Source organism: Manacus candei, unplaced genomic scaffold (genome assembly GCF_025592945.1).
Source record: "Manacus candei isolate 608988 ecotype Guabito, Panama unplaced genomic scaffold, ASM2559294v1 h1tg000017l, whole genome shotgun sequence".
NCBI classification, from domain to species: domain Eukaryota; kingdom Metazoa; phylum Chordata; class Aves; order Passeriformes; family Pipridae; genus Manacus; species Manacus candei.
In genome coordinates, this window is record NW_026138065.1 from 1967492 (window position 1) to 1988663 (window position 21172).

Sequence of the window (21172 nt, forward strand, 5' to 3'; positions counted from 1 at the left end):
ACAAATAAGGTGCTATGTAGCTTCCTTCATCTCCTTCAGTTTATTCTTATTCTTATTTACAGCTTAACATTCAAAGCAGCAACTCAGCCTCAACAAGGGAAAACTAAGGCTAGTAACTCTTCAGTCTTTGATAAATAGTTAAATTCATCCTTGAGCTAACCATTCCAGCCTGGGAGACTAAAACACTATCAACAGAAGAGAAAGATCACATTAGAGACCATTTAAGGAGACTAGACATACTCCAGTCCGTGTAACCAAAGAGGACACGTTGAGGGAACTAGCCCATGCCACTGTAAAGCTACTCCTTAACACCTCTGAAAGGTCACAGTGAATAGTTACAGTCAATTTTAAAAACGGGCAAGAAAAAGGGTCTGGGAAGCCATAGACCAGTCTCCATAAACTTTACTTCCCAGGGAGATTAAGGAACAAATTCTCATGGAAGACATTTCCAGGCACATGAAGGACAAAAAGATGCTTGGAAACAGGCTGCACAGATTTAAAAAATGCAAATCATGCATGACCAATCCAGTTGTTTTCTACAATGACAAGACTGGTTTTATGGATGAGGAAGGAGCAATGAATGTCACCTACTTGCACTTTAGCAATGCTTTTCACACAGTCTCCCATACTATCTGTGTAGCTAAACTTACAGGACATGGTTTGGACATGCAAATTTACAAGGTAGACAGAAACTGGCTGGACAGTTGGCCTCAAAGGACTGTGATCAGTAATATGAATTACAATTAGTGGCCAATTACTAAAAGATTTATCAAAATTTGATACTGGAGCTGTTACTGTTTAATAGGGTTTTTTACATTATCTAAATGATAGAATGGAGTGCATTCTCAACACATTTATCTATGTGATCAAGCTCAAGGAGAACAGTTCATGTATTGGATGTTGGGACCACAGTTGGGTGTAACAGATGAAGAGGAATAACTGGTAGGTTTTTAAAAAAGCAGTAATATGTGCACAGGGCAGATACTGAAATACATAAACCTTGCACTGTTTTACAAAAGCAGGCAAAGGAAAAGCCATACAGATAGAGTCCTACAGCTGTAGGGTGTCTGTGCTTCACTTCCCATTCCCCCCTTCCCCAGGCAGCAGCTGCTGCTGAGCTGGGACATCTGAGCTGCATGTGGAACAACTCAAAAACCACTGAAGTTTTCAACCTCACATATTAAAGCAAACCCTCACTTTGACAATCTGAAAAACCTTATGAAGACCAACAAAGACCTGTATATGTAGAACAGAACAAGCTCATACAATAGCACAGGCTGGGGACCAATGGCCTCAGGAGCAGCTCTGCAGAAAGGACTGTGAGCAACAGGCTGCCCAGCAGCCATCAGAACCCCCCAGCAGAGGTAAAGGGGTGTCTAGCAAGAGCATACCAGTAGCCCAGGAGAAGACATTATACCACTGTATTTGGCACTCTCAAGGCCATATAAGAATCAGTGTCCAGTTTTGGACAGAGTGGGACAAGAGCAGCAGACAACTACCAAGACAATCAGGGAGCTGGGGCATATAACAGATCAGGAGAGACTGAATGAGATAGACTCGTGCAGCCTAGAGAAGAGCAGGTTAATGGGGGGAAATAACTGCAGGATCCCACTAACTGATGGGGGTTATAGAGAATGGAGAAACAGAGGTTCCTTCAAGGTACACAACGAAAGGACAAGATGCAACCATCACAAGATGCAGCCCCTCATCATGAGGAATCCAACACAGAAGCAGGTTGCCAGAAGAGTTTGTGAAATCTCCATCCTTAGAGATAGTAAAAAAGCTACAGGGACAGCTAGAGGGGAATAGGTTCTGAGCAACGTATTCAGAACCCACGTTCAAAGGGAGATTTAAACAGAGAATTAGACTGGATGACCTCCAGAAACAACTTCCAATCCAATTTACGCTATAATCCCATATTTCAAATAGTGATGAAGTAATAGACTAATTTCTCCTTAAAGATTATCTGGATTAAAAAACATTTTGCTAGCATTGTTGAGCTAGTTTGATACTTTTGGGGTTTTTTACAATGTATTTATAGAAACATGTAAAGAAGACTTTTGCAGAATGTCTTTCACTAAGGAGTTATCTATACTCTCAGAATGAATAAAAAAAGATGAAGTCATCTCTACATAAATGACAGTCTTACTTCTCAAACGAAGTTTAAATTAGGTTTCCAGTAGCTCTTCAAAAATCTATCTATAAAGTATGTTGGTGGCTACAATCTATCTCCCAGTAGAAGGAAAATGAGCAGCAGCACATTACAATTAGCATCCTTTTTTTTGGAAGGAACACCTGGAATCAAAGTGGCATGGACATTAAATTATTTGCTTATGCTCACCAGCTACATTCCTTCCCCAGTTGGAGCATTCTACCTGCATGAATAAATACGTCATGGATTTCTCAGGATTTTTAAATTAAAAGTTTGAGCCTTAATGGGAAAATTTATCAAATGGAACTGGATTTTACAGACAAGACAGAGAGAAGGAGAGACAGAGAGATAAATTCAGAGGTCAAACACTCCCAAGGACATAAAATCTCCCCACAGTTGCATAATTCAGGCTTTGACAAAAGGTAAACTTCTCAGTTAGGATTCCTATAGCCTTCTATTCTGATGTAAATCTAGAAAAGGATATTACAAAGTTACTAGGTTCCTTGGCTGGAGTATTACTGAGCCGAAAAATGCAAGCTTGGTAGATACCTGCTAATTTCTTGTACAATATGAAAGACACAAAACCAAGGACACTATTTATGTGCATTAAAAATAAAACAGACAAGACAGTTTCAGGAATGGGAAGTAAAGAAGCTGAAGTAAACCAAAGAATAGCATGGCAACTGATATTATGGGATTTGGGGAAAACATTTTTAATTCAATGCACCGGGTTTTTTAAATTTCATAAAGTACAAACTCATTAAAGCTCATTTAAATGTATTTTTGTAGATTTAAAAGTATCAGCTGGGGATAAAAGAAGAAAATAAGAGCTGTTTTCTAGCTGTTTAAAGAGAGATATTAAAATATTTGTCATTTTTTCCTTTTTCATTTTAAGGAATACTTGTCATTTTTGTTCTAATACAAAAGTCTTCCTTGTACAAAGCTGAATTAATACCAGTTGCTAAGCCCTTACATTTCTTCTAGGACACTTTTTCAGCTTCATATCAGCAGACACAGTAACATTAGAAAATGGTTGCAAGCCTCCCTCAAATAAAAAGCACAGTAATAAAAATCAAGTCTCGAGGTATTATGAGGATAATTGCACAAGGGAAAAGGACAAATCAATGACAATCAAAACCATAAGATAAAATAATATATTCTAGCTTTTGCAAATCTTAACTGAAAACTGAGAAGATATCTTCAATAAACATAACATATTTTACATCAGTCATGTCGGATTTGATTTTAACAATAGTTACAAAGCTTATAAATATGCAGTATAAAACCACAGCTCATTTCAGAAAACACTGAATTTTGAATCTCGTACTTCTTGAAAGGGAATGGAATAATTAGTGCTACACATGCCCGGGTGTTTCTTCCATGCATCTTAAAACAGAAATAAAACTTGTACGCTGACAAGTGCCAATTATAAAACTGTGAACTAAAATCAAATATTCAGAAAGTTATTTCTTTTTCATATATATTTTCTTAAAGGCAAAGAAAATTGGTGCATTATGTACAAGTGACTATTGATTGCTATTTTTTTTTTCATCTTTCCACAATTATTTTGCTAAATTCAACTGTGCTATTAAATCTACAATTCAATGAACAATCAGCTAGGAAAGCTCACTGTCATGGAAGAGTATCAAGTAGACCCAGTATGCATATAAATGTCACTTTTTCTTATATGGATGGTCAGGACAGCAGCAAGACATCTGGGTGCCCAACGCAAAATGCCTGGTTTATTTCCTCTAAAAACAATAAACTTTACTTAGGTGAGAACTGTGTTCAGTTGGAAGTAATCTGGAGATCCCTTAAGATAATAGATATTCAAAATTATGGTTTTAGTTTCATCAGCATGTTTGTCCTGACTATCTGTCTCATAAGAGCCATCTGATACAGGTTTCTCTTGTGTAGTTTCTGTTATAGCTCTATAGAAAGATAATGCACAACAGGGCATAGCTTATATATCATTGTAAAAGTGAGAGGGTAACAATTTATTACTGGATATTAAATACATCACATCTTATTAACTTTTGAAGAACTCTACCTAGAGAATAATTAGTAACAATTCAAGTTTCCCAGTATTATACTATGTGGGATAAAACTCTGATACTATTTCAGAACAGAAATTAATTAAAACTAATTACACTCACATCAATTTTCCAGAAGGGTCATTAGGTTTGTTTATATTATATTATTTAAAGTGGTTTTGAGTACTCTTTGCATTTCCTTTTTTTAATTTCTATGACAAGATTTTTCTTCACAAAAAAAAAATCTATCTCACTTCAGCACTTGTAACTCATCCAAGATAAAAGCACTTCACAAATAAGTCCTCTTTCATTGTCTTCCCCCGTTCCCCCCTCATCCTGCCACCACCTCTATCCACTGACAATCTTCCTTTCATTTCTGTCTATGCCAATCCTTTCTTCTCTCTGCCCCTCAAAAAATATGCTACCCTTCTGTTATAAGTTTCCCTTCATTCTCTTGCACTCTCCCTCCCTCAACACTTTTCTTATACTTTACAACCTACCTAGCTTGAAAGGTTTTTTGATCCTCTGAAATTACTACCCATTCCTTTCTTAGCTGTGGGTCTTTTTCTTCCTCTTTCATGAGTGATTCAGATTCTTTTCTTTTTTGCCTTTTAAAAACAGTGTTTTTACAGTTACTAAGTTCTCAGTGTCTATCATATTGTGAAAAATACTGTACTGGATCCTCTTTTGAGTGTCTTGTAAAGGGTTACAGAAGGAAGGAGTACAGTACAGTGCTTATTTCCTGATGTCCAAATATAGTTAGAAAGCAGAGGAAGTATGATTTCAAGAAGACTCGGGCTGTAACAGTCTTTTAAAAACAGCAGTAGACCTTTTCTTTTCTTTTAATAACAGCAAAAAAGATCTAGCTGTAATTCATGATTCAGAGAGGACAGAGGTAGGTATTTTGGGGTTCTCCCCACAAAGCCAGAGATTTCATACACAATTCAAAATGCAGTACTGAACACAGACTGTAAAAGTCCATCATAAAGTGGAAACAGTTTATCTGAATAATGATTCAAGCCAAGATAATTACTCTGCTGAGAAGAGTATCCTGGCATTTTTGCAGTGTGAACACATCCTAAAACAAAAGGGTATAAAGCTTGTAGAAAGGCATAAAACATCCTTCTTTAAGCTGAAAAACTAAACAGCATCAGAAGCTCTCTGTTTAATGAGTATGCATGCATACAGTATAAAAGGTCCCAAAAGACACTTGAAGACAGTAGAATCTAGAAGAGAGTCAAAAGTCTCAATAATAAAACCTTCTTCTTTGGAAGCACCTTCTAGGAAACAGTGATTTTCATTCTGGGTATCAGTATTTCCAATGCATTTACCAGATAAAACTGTCATTTTTTCCTCCTGCTGATCAAGACAGTTTGGTTTGGAGAAGTTAGTTTACATGCTATTTTAACCTCTCCTTAAATCACTAAATGAACTCACATAAGTATTGCCCAATTTTACATATAACCCACTGGTTGTCCAATATCTCTATAAAAGGGCAAGAACACAGGTTTAATTCTAGTAAAGAGTTTCAGGATCCTCTGGAATACTTAAGTCTCTCTCTATAGAGAAAAAAAAAAACCAAAAAATAATCTTTACTAAACAACTTAAATCTAGTGCATTGCTATGTCAGAACAGTTGCATTAAAAAAATTTACCTTTTCCATAGAAGAACTTGCGGTAATAATATGCTCCAAGATCAATGTGTTCTATGATGTAACGCTTCACTTTCTCTCTGTGAATTGACTGGTTTTCTCTTGGTACTTCCAATACTGAGACACCAGCATTTGTGCAATGGGAACTTAGAGAGGACTCAAAAGAACAACTTTCACCTGAAGAAAAAGATGCTGAATTTGCCCTAGAAAGTGCAATCCGTCTGTCTCCTTCCCCACCAGTTTCATTCCTGAAGTAAGGGCAACTCAATACTAAATCATTGCTTTTCCCGTCACCCTCATCAGCATCTAAATTCTCTTTTGAATTGAGGTCCTCTTTGCTTCCCAAAGGAGATTCACAGTTTCCTGTCTGGCCTGCTGGCATCTGAGTCTGTGATGCAGCTGAAGCCCCAGTGGTTATATTTTTCCTTTTTCCTACATTTACTCTGGTAGCCATTGCTTCATTTATGTTAAACAAAACGCTCTGAACATCATAATGTGCAAAACATTTCTGACAGTTCCAAGAACGAACATTTCTGTCAAGTCTATCATCCAGGTCTGATGAAAACTTGAAAGTTTCATGCTCACTTTTAACTGTTCGCAATTTTCTAAACAGAGATGTTTCTACCCCTTCTGATTTTAGTCTCCTCTTGAAAGACTTCTCCCTGTCTCGACCAATAAGCAGGGCACTATCCATATAATCCAACCCAGAAATCCTGACAAATTCTCCCCTGGAGATCTGCGCAGCAGCATGTAGACTCGGAGAAACAGTAGGATCACAGTGGAAAAACTCAGAAAATCCAAAAGGAGCAAGGGTTTTATGTTCAAAATTTTCCACTCGATATCCTCTTAGCATTGCAAAAAAATTTTCTCCAGACAAGCCTTGTCTATCAATTGAAGAAGTACTGCCATATTCCCTATGAAGAGCTGCTCCAGTATTTGGGTTGACAGCATTTTGGTCTAAAACATCTTCAGCATCAATATCACTTATTGTCACATCACTGTTGCTTCTTTGCCTTATGGGATGAAGTCCCCTTTGAGGGGAATGAACAAAAAGATCTCCAATTGAATATTTTCCCTCCGTAAATTCCAATTCCAGCTCTTCTTGCTGTCCATCACTTTGGTCATTTTGTCCATTTGGAAGTACTGAGCCAACACCTTCGTAACCAGTTGGAGGTCTGTTTTCCCAAGCAGCTTTACTCAATTCCTTAGAGCAATCCTTTTTAGGAGGCCATTCAGATACCCTTGCTCGAACACCCATTTTAGGCACAGCTGGTGTACCATTTGCTTGATTATTTTCAGCTTTGCTAGATGCATTTGAAGACACAGGAGGACCCATGCTACCATTCAAGGCTTTAAGTTTTCTAGCGAAATAATCATCAGATTGCATGCTTCTTGAAGACTCCCTGAACTTTGAGGAAGTTCTGCTTACTTTGTGCTTATCTTCTTGCAAAGACCTTTGATCACTCATGTCCAGTCAGTGGGAGGGGAACCACTACTATTGCATAAATTTACTGTTACATTTGTTATTACATTGTCTTTTATGGGCCAATAAACTACAATATAAAAATACAGTTCCAGTCTTTCCAGAAGTGCCGGCAAGAACCTCAGTGTACCATTTTTGCACAACTTCTGTCAGGAGAGCAATCTCAAAATATTTCCTTCAGTTCAGATGCATTCAGTTCAGTATTAATCCAGGTAAATTTCTTATATCTGTTCATAAAAAAAAAAAAAAGAAAAGAAAAAAGAAAATGTATTAAAATGTTTACAGTCAATAACAGTAAGCTCCAATGTTACTTGTATATACATAACAGCCCATAAAACTGGATGAAACTAATGAGAAGTGTTTTGTATCTTTTTCTATCCTCTGATTCCTTAAAACCTAACAAATGCAATAATCACAGTTTTCCGTGGGATTCCACAGGATGTGGGCAGTTTGAACCTGCATCTCTCATGGACACACCAGTACACGCACACTGAATAACACAGCATGTTTTGCCAAGCAGAACAGCCACAGACAATTCTCTCTGCATTCCTGCAATACTAACAGCAACTTAGAAACCTATTCTTTGTCTAATCATTGGGGTTTGTTTACATTACATTTAAGACACTTTTATCCAAGTTTTCTTGAAAATGGTTAATACACACAGGAGTGTTGGGGCAAGACTGGTACAAAATATAAGTAAAACATATAAAGCAGATAGGACCTTAGACAGAGAAATGTGTTTTGTCCCATTGAAAATAACATTTCAAAGAGAAGTAATTTCTCCACTATGATGAAATCAGTGAGTTAATGTACTTCATTTCTTTCCCCCTCTCTCTTCCCAAAGGGAGATTTACTCACATTCCTTTCTTTGAAGTGCAAACTATTATTTAGTTGTGTAAAACAGTTACAGTTGTTTCTGTTATATTGTACTCCTCTGGCTATTGTGCTAAAGAACGGGTCTGTTTTCTTCCACAAATAAGAAAAGACAGTAGCTCTATTGACAAGTCACATTTTGATAACAAAATCGGAACTGTTAGGATATAAAAATATTCTTCAATGGCTTTAATGGTCTTAAGAATGTCCATGACTCATGCTGTGAAGATTCATTTGCAGACAGAGCCCATCCTTTAATCTGTTGCATAAAAGCAGACTAAAATAAGAATCAAGACAGAATGTTATGTACTTCTTTTACAGATTTTGTTCCTCGAACAAAAATGCCAACTAAATGGTCTTTTAAGATGCTGCAAATAAAGCTAATATACATTTATCAGAGATTAAGAAAAAGACAAATTAGCCTGAAATAGAAGGTGGATGATGGGCAAAGGGATAATAATAAATTAAAATGTGACAGTTTATCTTCTTCTGCTTGTCAGAAGTCAACACAAAGTCGTGTTTGGTACAGAAACCTTTAGCAGTCTTCTACAGTAATGGGTTAATAAACATTTTAGACTTACAGTAGTATCATGCTGATATGGTTTGTATGTGACTGGTAGTAGAAATTGGTGACAATAACAATACAGCATTACAGCTTACTTTCATTACATACGAATTCCCTGATGGTCAATGAAGACAATTAAAATAATGTTTTGGGTTCCTTACGGGAGTCCAAAAGATTGTTTAAACAACCTACACGTTCAGAGAAACACTATTTGAAAAGTGGCATATAGGATTTTTTAATATGCAAATACAAAAAGAAAAATGTTGGTCATAGAATCATAGAACAGTTCGGGTTGGAAGGGGATCTTAAAGATCATCTAGTTCCAACCAACCGGGCATGGGATGGTGCTCTAAATCTACCCTCTTTGAGTTTAAAATTGTTAACCCTCATCTAGTCACTACATGTCCTGTATGAAGTCCCTCTTGGCTCTCTTGTAGGGAGGCCACAATTAGGTTTCCCTGGAGCCTTCTCTTCTCCAAGCTGAACAACCCCAGCTCTCTCAGCCTTTCCTCACAGGAGGTGTTCCACCCCTCTGATCATCTTCATGGCCTTCCTCAGGACTTGCTCCAACAGGTCTTGTCCTTCCCGTGTTGGGGCCCCAGAGCTGGATGTAGCACTCCAGGTGGGGTCTCATCAGAGTAGAGAGTAGAGGGGCAGAATCCCCTCCATCAACCTGCCGGTCACCCTGTTTTTGATGCACCCAGGATACAACTGGCTTTCTGGGCTGCAAGTGCACATTGCTCAATCATGTCCAGTTGTTCTTCCCCAAATAACCCAAAGACTTGTTTTGTAAGACTTCTCTCAGATACGTCAATATGCTTAACATTTTTGGAGCACAAGAAATATTACAAAGGTGATATACAAGTAATTTCTGTGTGATACACATTAACATGAACAGCTGACAGCTTTTTAATCATCTCTTAGATTGTTCTTTATACAATCATAGAAGTGTGAGAAACCTTTGCTAAATAGAAACTCTGAAGGAAAATTAAACTATTCCAGAATCATCTTTTCTGTTTCTGCAAGTATATAAAAGAGTGAGAACACACAAAGTTCAATTTCACATACTGGGAAAGAAATTTAACTTCTTATTGAAGGTTGATTTAATTTTCTTTGAAATTACAGTGAAATATGTCTTATAGTCTTCCTGTCCTTTCCTACAGAAAAACTATTCATGGAAGTCATTAGTTTAAGCATTTTTAAATAAAAAATAATCTCTTACAGAATAAAAAAATACATATAAGGTAAGAAAAGGCTATCCTGCAAAAATTCCATTCTTTTCTTCTCTTAACCCTTTTTCTGTGATAAGCATTTGTGCAAAAGTAGTGAATTGAACCAGGAACATAATGCAGGTTGAAATTTAATTGGGGATGAGGTGGTGGAAGGCAGAAGGGAAGAGTGAGACTACCACCCCATTTATTTTGCATTCAAATCCACAACATGATTCACTGTTTGGCCTCACAAACAGTTGCATTTGTGGAAGGCAAGGAGAGAGCCTGATGGCCACAGGAAAGCAAGACTCCTTTTTCTTTGGTGGTGGCAGCTTAACTACTAGAGGAAGTATGGCCTGAGTATTTAAAAAAAAAAGGTACATTGCAAAAGACAGTATTTAAAGAGAGAATTTGTTTTCTTTACAGTTTAAAGCTGGGGTGACAGAAGACCAAATGAATGCCTGTTTGGAACTGTAGATTAATATTTTATTGGAAAAACTAATGCTTGAAGAAGTGATGCAGCATATTTAAGATATACTGTTATTTCTTTTTCTTAATCTAGAGTTGGCCTAATTGAATAACTCCTGTTTTTAATATGACTGACCATTTCGGTACATTCTGTTAACTCGGTACAACAGCATGTTCTGTCTGACAGCTGACTTATGCTTATGGATAGCACTATATTCTCCTGTATTTGCTGTTAAGATTTTTCTCTCTCCATAGTAAGAATTTACCAGTTCACAAATATTGCCCTACAGATGTTGATACTATTTATTATAAAACAAATTTTGTTTGCTGAACGCAATAAACTATTACTTTCTCAAAGAATGCTGCCAATATGATCATGAGTATCCTTCTCTTCAGACCTGTACTGCTCTCTTGGTCAAGCTCTTCACTTCCTTCTCTTTTCATCTCATCCCAGCATTGAAGAATGGAATCAGCGACAGATAAGGTCAAAAAAGAAAAGCTGGATGCCTACCCTGCTGTTGTGCTCCTGCCAATCCTTCCCACTAAGACTGCTGGATGTTATGCAAATAACTTAAGTTCCTTCCACACAGCTACAAAGCCTTCCTTCTGAGCTCAATACAGCAGCTGGTTTGTTAGCTACAGTTACAGTTCTTTAACATGGAATGATTCCAAGTTTCCTGGGGACCTGGATACTTGCCCACAAATGTTCCTGTGCCAGTAGCAGAGCAATGAATAAGAACTGTACTATTGGACTATCCTGTCAAAAGGAGGCTGTTTGGTAACGTTGCCTCATGTCAGCCTTGATAGATGGAAATGAATTATTTAAGAAGTCTTTCTGTGATCATTTTGTTGATCAAGACTTTGGAAATCTGCCCCTATTATTATGTAATGTTATCATCCTAAAAAGAATGCATAATTTGGATGAAAGCATTAATCTCTACTATTTATCAAGATGACAATTCCATAAACCATGACTCTCAAGCTCTACTAATCTTAAAAAATGGGAAGTGCAATTTGATAAAGTAGGAGTATAGGCTGGAATAATATGCCAAAAGCTGAAGATGAGACATTTAATTTGCATTCAATGGATTCTACACACCATTTTCTGCAGGCTCACTCCGGTGAGTTTCCACTTGTCAAAGAAACACATCCTAGCATTATGTATTTGGGCAGTATAGTAGCAGAGTAGCAGTTGCACAATGGCTACTTCATGAGAATCTAAAGTCTGCAAGAAAATTTTGCCTTCCGGCGCATACTTGAAAGTGCAATGAAAAATAAGTGTGCAAAAGAGAAATGAACATGGTTTCTAAGCTGCCTGTATTTTTACAAGTTCTGGACTAGATAACTCACTTAACAAATCTGTCACAAGGTATTATTTCCTAAAACTAAGATTGCCACCAGAAAAAAGTAATTTTTGAAAAACTACAAAAAATTACAAAATAATGCAAAAAATGGTTTTTTAATGCAAATTTATAAAAACATACTACATTAGCAAATGTTTTTAGATTTACATATTTTTAATATAACTATTATTTCTTAATGATTCCTAAATAAGAACTATCCAATTTTCAGAAGCAAAGTGACAGCTATGTCTGGTTTTCAAGCAATGCTACTTACTTGTGTGTTCAAGTCAGAAAATTCTGGTCACACTAAACTGTGATATCATATGACAGTTGATTATGATGTCACATGGGATAATTATTACTGCAGATAGTAGTATGAAAGAGAAAAATGAGTTCTTCATGTTTTTGGCAGGATTTTTTCATGCAAATGTATTTAGAAAACCATGATATTTAAGCATAATTGTCTTTAAATAGAATATTTCTTTCAAAGTTTTCCATGAGGCTCAGTGAATATTAAAGAATAACACTAACTATAATTGAGGCACTTATTCAGATTGCAGCTGTGGAAAATGGATTGGAAATAATACAATGAACAAATTATGAGCACAGCTCATGAAAAAATGTTTCGAATTATTATACATCAAATTTACAACTAAAGCTATACCTACTATATTATAAATAGTTAATTCTCATATGCATATTTCACGTACTTGAATAATATGCAGACATAGACAAAAGGCAGAAGGATGGGAAGACCCTCATTTGACAAATGGAATTACAGATGAGCTCCTGTGTAGTGAATATTTGTGGTACATTTCCTTAGCTATGCTGTATTTCTTTACATTTACAGTCTCTGCTCGTGAGAGTAATATCAGAGTAAAAACTGAAAAGAATCCTTTGTTGAAACAGCATAGTTAAAGAAATGTATCCACGTACAATCATGGGGAGTGGGGGGGAAGAAGCCATAGCTAAGAATGACAACAGCCCACAGGATTCTCAGTGGTATGACCATCACATTTCTTATAAAAAAGTGGAATTGCACTAGTTTTGGACTGGGGCAAGATTTAGGGTAAAAAAGAAATAACATGCTCTGTTCTTAGAACATAGTTTCCTTCTCCAACAAAGAAAATATTTATGCACATAAATATTGAGACAGATGCAACAGAACTTTGAATTCCACATCTGTTTAGTGCTGTTCAATGAAAAGTGTTTTATTTTTAAGAGATACCACCAATCATAACTGTCTCGTTCATTAACAGGTTGAGAAAAATCTCATGACCATCTGCAGGAATAATTGTGTAAGATAGAACATTAAACAGACCCCTTAAAAATGCTAGACTTCTTTAACTTACGGTCAAGATCCCCCACCTGTCTTGGCTTTTCCAGAGAAAATATATATGATACCTTTCAACTGCTAAAAACAATACTCAATACTATGAGTTGGTTTGGGTTTTTTAAAATATCCTACATCCATTCAGTGAAAAAGAATCACAAAAGATACGCCAAGAAAGTGTATCTCATTATACCAAAGAATACCAAAAAATATCACAAAGTTCCAGCAGCTTCTCTTTAACCTATCTTCTATTACTTTTCCTGAATATTTGGTCCTACATATTGTATCTCGATTCATGCTTTGTTTAATTAAAAGACACTAAGTTTTTCATCAAGCAACCTAGGTTATCTCTCAGTGAATATCAGTGTTTTATACAGAGCTATTATTGACTCTAACCTTACTGTCATTGATTTTAAACTTTCTGTTAGAAATAACCTTCTGTTACTGAAAAATAAGTTTGATAAATTTGTGATTGTTTTAGCACTTAATTTTCTTAGAATATTTATACCAATATTCTATTGTTCCATTAGCACAACTTTTGACACCAAGATGCATTAAGGCTAATTTGATTTCCAGAACAAACTGGATATCCTCCTATTCTTACAGGTCTATTATAAACAGCACAATTATGCAGCCTATGCAGAGTTTAACTATGAAACTGGAACAGAAGTTATATCTTATTCAGGTCAAACCATGTAAAGTAGTAAAGTGAAATCAATAGCAAAACTACCACTGACACACACACTGCGAATCTTTCATTTGCATTCTTCCAGTTCAGTTCAGTTATTTTTAACTGAAATGATGAAACTTAAAATACAGTAACGCCTACAACATAATGCAATTAATGAAGTAAAAAGGAAAAATTTTTACATTGAAGTCTTAGACCAAAGAATCTTTTCAGAGAAAGGTTGAATAAAAGCTCTGACCGCTTACTATCCCAAGGGGAGGGAGCACACAGGGAGAAGACACCAAATTCCTCATAGATTATCATTATTAACAGATGTCATTTTTTGAAAGCCTCCAATAATTGCAAATAGAAATTATATACCTGTCAGTCAAGTTCTGGTATCAGTGAAAATTAAAAAAACAAACAAACAACAGAATCTAAACTTTTTCTCCTTTCATTCCTTCTGTTCAAGAATCTAGGTGTCAATGGGCAAGAATAACAAAAAAGAACCCAATTTACTGAGTATTAAGTAATCTGTTCTCTACATGGAGACTAAAAAGACATCCAGAACATATTTTACATAGTATGTCAGACCGGATGATTCTAAGATATTTCCACACCTTAAAGAATTTATATGTACTTATGTCTGTGCCCCAACACTTCATATTAATTACAGTCTCCTCATAAATAGATTTATCCGTAAAATACTGATAATGCAGAATTTTAATTCTAGTTTCATCTTTGAGACTGAAGAGTCTTCAACCCATAATGACGCAGATATGTCATAAACAAGATTCACACATATCAGTATGAAATATCAGTCAGCAGATAAACACAAATAAATTTTTTATAGTACTTTATATATTCAATGTAGATCAAGATCCTAAAAAGAATGGAGCAAAAATCTGTTTGCATGGTATGTACTTTTCCTCAGCCAGTAGAACCTATTCAGTAAGGAAGTTCAGATTAGACAAAGCATGAATTATTCTGAAAGGGTAAAGATGATTCATTTACAGTTATAATACAGAAACATTGCACTGAAGCAAGTTCCACTCAAAAACAACAAAAAAGCAATTTTTAGTGGTCTTCTCAAGCAAGCTGGACAACCTCTGAAACCTCAGTAGAAACAGTACTGTCTACAGGCTCAGAAATTGTCAAAAGTCTGCTGATTCTTGAATTGCCCCTCCCTGATTGAATGCATGTATTCTCATTTAAATTGCATAATAGACAAGTCCGGGACTATTCCTTTGTCCTGTTGGAACAGTATCCTCATACAAGGACCCCGCTGTACAGGATGCTAAATACTATGATAATCCAGTTGGTAAACAAAAAGTGTATCAAGTCACTGTCAGAGGCAAAGCTTAGAAAGATAAAGATTGGACCTGTGCACCACATTCAAATCATTCAAAGACAAGGAAAAGGACAACCAAGTGTATTTGAATTGGGATAACACTGAAAGAGAAATACAGCATCTGTAAACCAACTAACAGAAGTCTACACAGAAAGGGGAATATTCATATTGTATATTGAGAAAGGAACATATTACATGTGCTTCAAGTCAAATTTTTTATCTTCATGTTCTTAATATACATATACAAATACTAAAAACGCTAAGTCTGTCATGTAGTTCTTATAAAATACTGGCAGACACATAAAGCAACTCAGTGATTTAAAAGAGTATTGTATTATTTTAAAACTAAGAAAATAACATATTCTACCTTTTCCCAGAATTAGTGGCATCAGAAACTATCTTTTCTGTTAAAATTCTAGCTCAGCACACAAATGGTTATTGAAATTGCAATTGAAAAGCACTCTGCCCAAGAGCAGGTCTAGGGAAAACCAGGGGGAAAAAATCACAACGAACGACCCACGTAATACTACAAAATGTCAATTTCATTTAAAGAAAAAAGTCACACTGTAAGAATTTTTGTCCTTACAACATATAACAAATTGCTACAGATGGAATCATGTGATCAAAAATTAGAAATAATTAAGTAACATCATTTTCTTACTTGCCAATCTTCAAAAATTTAAAGCTTCATGAATAGAGGGAGATTTCTAACTGAAAAACATGTTTAGATAAATTTCTAACTGAATGCAGTAGCTCTGTATTTTCTAGAGAAATTATCTCAAACGTTTTTGGGATATGTGCATAAGTTTCAACATAGTGCATACAATTGCTTTTGATTATTCTGAAAAAAAATAATAGGAATACTGGAGTTGGCACCTCCCTGGCTATCTGAAGAAATGGCTTTTAATTAAAAGTTGAAAGGAAAGTAGAGATGTGCTAAGATTTTGATTGTGATTTCACACTCCAAGGTAGAAATTTGGAAGCAGGTTCAGAAGCTGCACTGAAGTTGAATAAGGAGTCAAGTACTGCAAGAGAAGATATTGTTCAGGAAGAGAGAACAAGTTGCAAGCTTTGACTTTTCTGAGTCAATATGTCACAAAAATTCATGAGGCAATTCCACTTTTCATAAGTCTAGTACGGTGAGGCCCAAAATTAAGCTTTTTCATCCACTCAGTGAAAAGATAAAACAATACATCTATTAAACAGCTGAGGCTGCCTATTCCACACAGTAGGTTTCAGACGCTGACACAGTATTCAAGAGAGCCTTTGAAATATACAAAGCCATTTTTAGCCAGAACAAGAAAGTTCTTTCATATGCTTCTATTATAACTGCGTTTGATAGTAAAAATGCTGCCTCAGGGAGGAGGACAGATTAAGCCTGCCATGTTCACATTGGTGATGTCAGACTATTTGCATTGTCCTAAGCACTTACTCGGATTCTATGATATGAGCTTACAAACCCATACATTGGACATCATCTCCAGAGATCACCAAATTCTTCCAAATAGCAAACCACTTAGTACTAGAACAATACTGATGCTACTCCCATAAGAAATACTCCAATGCTTTTAAGGGCATCAAATTTTTTGAAGTAGAAAGAAAGAGCCTCCCTAAAGCAAAAGACACACCCAATACATCCATCATTGGAAGAGACAGCCAAAGGCGGGGGCGTGGATTTTGGTCACGGGTACACAACAGCTTGAGTTTGAGAAACAAACTCCCTATTTCATTCCAAAAATCTTCTGTTTTGACAAATTATCACAAGACTGATTACCCAGTGGAAACAGGCATTCCAGAGTGGTTTCAGTGGTATAAAATGTAAGGACTCTAAATAATAACTGATAAAAGGTTGAACATTCATTCTGCTCATGTTCATGAGAAATGGGTATGTCATTCAACAGGTCTCCATATATTTACTTGCAGCAGACCTCACTGGCTCAAAATAATCAGATTTTTGCATTATAACCATATGTACAAGAATATGTTTTTCAGACAACCTCTCAAAGATCCATCAACAGCATAAAACTTGGAGTACCAGGGAACATCTAGATATGACATTAATACTCAGTGCATACAAGATTACAATATTTTGTTACACACACTATTTTATCCCAGTTCCTGTTGTACATAGAAATTTGAGAGAAAACTGCAACCATTAAAATAAGATTTGAGAGACTTTGCTAAACATACCTTTTGTTCATACTTATTATTGTATTTCCCACCCAATATCAAAGATATGTGCATTGTCTTTGGGAGTTTTCCTGTAATAACACTATGATGATATTCAAGTTTGTCTACCACAGGACTCCAATTTCTATTGGAGTCTATCTATTAGAAAGGCTTACATAAAGTTAATTGTTCCAGCTTCCTTTGGGAAAAAATACTGTTTCAGAAAAACACTGTCTGGGTGATGCTCTGGAGAATTTCTACAGAGAGGCCTTACAGTCTGTGACTATTAAAGGTAACTGTAGACATTCACCTACACACTCTATAGAAAGTGAGCTGCTGCAGCTAACATCGCTTTTTCTAACACTTTGCAACCTCTGGGCAAAGAGGGAACCACAAAGTGGATAAATACAGTCTTAGAAGACCAAATTAATTCATTTCTAAAGGAAAAAAAATGCCTTAAGTCTGCTTTATTGTTAAAGTAAAAGGAGAAGTATCTGAATAACTTCTCCCATCACAAAAGTTCACAACAATGAAAAAACCTAAATACACTGCCTATGACAACAGACGGAACATTCGAAACTCAAAACATTCTAGCATGGAAGAGATCTCTAACTACATACTAAGAAGGTGGTACAGAAGCACATTTTATGGAAAAAATTGGAATTACTAGCTTTGTTTCTCTATCTTTGTGTTTTCAAGAAAATGAAACAGGAAATAAGTTTTATGGCATGTCATCTGGCAGTAGAATGGATATATTACACTTCTGAATTATTTTTCATATTAATGAAGTGGCTGATTAAAGTAAAATAAGTTTTAAAGAAAAAGGAAACATGACCATTTCTCTTCATTGTCTTTTATGGAAATTGTTTCAGTTTGACCTTGGTTCTTTATCAGCTGGCATGAATTGCGAGGCAGCATAAACTGATAATATTACTGGCCAGTTTTCAGAATCTTAGCTTCAAGCTGACGGGGGATCTGCGGTTTCAGATGACAGCAAGTAACTCCTCAGGTATTTCTGCATCTCTTTAGAGCTATAAAGTATCATTTCATATCACTGTGCATCAAGATCTTTTTTAAAAGCTATATTTTGAGAACAGAAACTTCACTTTTTTATCCTTCTTCTCTAAATCAAAAGAGCAAGAATTCCAAATAGAAAGAAAATACGTTGAAATATATGGTGACCATAATACACTGAATTCATACAGTGTTACTACATAAAAACTATTTTATTCTTAATTTTACAGCATAATCTGGAAAATATATTTCATAATATTAACAAAATACATTAAGAACTCGGTAACTTGTGCCCACCTGACATTTCTAAGCACATGTGTGGACCACTTGGCCCCAAACAATAAAGCTCAGGCAAACAAGAGTCTCTCTGAAACAGTCAGCCTCTAGGCTGGTTATTCTACAGCTTTGTAGAGTAAGAGTTCTTTTTTGATGAATAAAACCTTTTCACATAATTCTAGACACAAACAGAAGAACAGTAGCAGAAGTGGGAGAGTTGTTAGCAGAATATTGTCCTTCATTTTTCATCAGTCCACTCAAATTTGGCACTTGATAGCAATAAAAAGTCACAGCCATCTGTTCAGTGATCATTTGATATATTATCTAGAATCGAATTGTTGTTGGGCTAAAAACCTTGTTATCAATGAGACTTAGGAGGGTTGTAATTGAAAATAATTTTGTTAAAGCTTTATGGGACACTTCCTTCTGCTACCCCCCAAATATATATAAAAAAAAGACGTCAAAAAAACCCCAACAACCAAAACCACTGCAAAAAATAAGATAGCATAATCATTGCTCTACAGTTTTCCTTTCGTTTACTAGGTTAAAGTACACATCAGAGAACTTTCTGGAGTTGTCTTGCTGAGAAAATAAGCTATATAAATACATTTTAAACTGAAAAAAAAATAGCAGTCTTCAAAAATATAGTGTGGAAACACATCTTTCAAAAACTTTGAGTCAGAGAGGCAAGATCTCATTTTTCTAGACTGGAAAGAAGACTTTTTGTCAGATATATGAATTTTCCAGACAAAGTCAGAGTCATCATCATGCCTGGGGTCGTGATGGACTGTGGTCCACTTTTGGGAGGCATGGGGAATGTTAATTATAAATTCGTATTCATCTGGAATGGTTTGCTTTTAAAGGGCCAATTTTGTTTTAACTTTTGCTTTTAAAATTCTGATTACATAACACCCCATCCAATAAATCAGACACTGAATTTTATATTTGATTTATCAAGTTCTACTCCTTATGTAAATGAAAACGTTCAAATAGGAGGGTATAATTAACATATCCAAAGTGTTCGCACACAGGCATAGTAATGCAGTGTAGGCATTGTAAAAAATCTGCCTCTGAATTTCATTATTGGCTTTGATTTAGCACAAAGTTTTGGGTCAGCCAACAAACTGTATATCATTCATACAGACCGCACATTTCTGGAACTGTGTTTTTACTTGCTGTCAGTGCCTATCTCCCTCTTTTTTTGCAGCTTATTTGCATTACAGAAACCAGAGATTTATTTCAAAATCCAAATTTAGAAAGCAACAATCACATTTGCTGTGTCTCTGACTCTTAAAAGGCTCAGATTATAAGAGAAGCTACACATTTGACATATAAACAACATAAATGGCATTCCTTCTCCTTCCCCATACATACTCAACTACTTATCAGTAAAATCAACAGGTTCTTTTACCCCCAAATTCAGGACATTATCAAATAAATCTTATTTTCTTTATTACCCAGATAACCTTTATAACTCTGACTGCATATTTGTCAACAATTATAAATTGCTTACAAAAGGTCTCAGCTATTCATGTCAACATTATGTATGACCCTTTAATAAAAATATCCTTACCTAGGGCAATTCATAATGTGATTTTAAATAATGTTCTACAGAATCTGCTAGGCTAGCTTTTGAAAACCAATAAATGTACATGAGAATTAAAAAACCTACCAACCAACCAAGGCAATTAAAAATGCACTGAACTATCCATAGAGTAAGCTCATGTGAATTTCTACTGTCTTGAATGAAGTATGATCAGTAGTCTTTTGCAATGCCAAAGGCAATAAAATCAAAATAGTCTGGGACTTACTAAGCATCAGTGGTGATATACTATTTTTTACTTTAAAAACTCCCTCAAAACAACAATAATAGACCAAGCCCAAAGATACTAAGAATTTTGATAAATACTTCTGTTTCTATCAAGTGTATATTTCAATGTCTTCCAGACACATTCCATGGGAGCAAATCTTAGTGCAGGTTCAAGGTTGCATTCCTCAAGTGTGTGCATAAAGAAAAATGCTTTTGCATACAAATGCATCCTTATTCCCATTAGTCTGTAAGCCCATGTTAAAAACAATTTTGAGAAAAAAATTTTTGCAAACTGTTGTACCATCTTTAAACTTAAATAAAATCACAATTTCCCTCCCATCTTGTTTTTTAAATACTCTGAACTGTGCTTTATAGGCTTAAACTGAATTAAACAGAAACTCTATAGACTTGAGAATATTTTAATATAGATAAAATAATATTTTTTCAGACTGTGGTATCTATGAGGAAAAACACCTCTTCGTCCTAGATGATAAACAGCTTTCTGAAAATGCAGACTAAATTTCTGGTCAACAGTTTTGATTTTATATGAAGAAAGACTTCCCCTCCTTTCCCTTAGCTAGAGAACTATATTAAAATAAAAAGCTTCGGCAGCAATCTGGGTCAAAACAGAGGGGTATAAACTTGCTAAGTAATCATCTAAAACCATATTTAGAAAAATTAAAAGGCTACTTGCACTTCAGAAGGCTTCATTACATGAGACCTACACAGGCAGTGAAATAAATTTAAATTAGTAAATTGTAGCAGACTGCTCT

General features: G+C 35.5%; 1 protein-coding gene across 3 annotated transcripts in view; it reads right to left on the reverse strand.

Moving 5' to 3' along the window:
* Positions 1–21172, reverse strand: part of SIPA1L2 (signal induced proliferation associated 1 like 2) — a 131212-nt gene that overhangs the window by 70086 nt on the left and 39954 nt on the right. For all 3 annotated transcript variants that reach the window (XM_051783461.1, XM_051783460.1, XM_051783459.1), the window contains exon 3: positions 5840–7546. In XM_051783461.1, coding sequence (XP_051639421.1) covers positions 5840–7304 — 1465 coding nt within the window. In that variant the 5' untranslated portion in view covers positions 7305–7546. The remainder of the gene's footprint in view (positions 1–5839; positions 7547–21172) is intronic.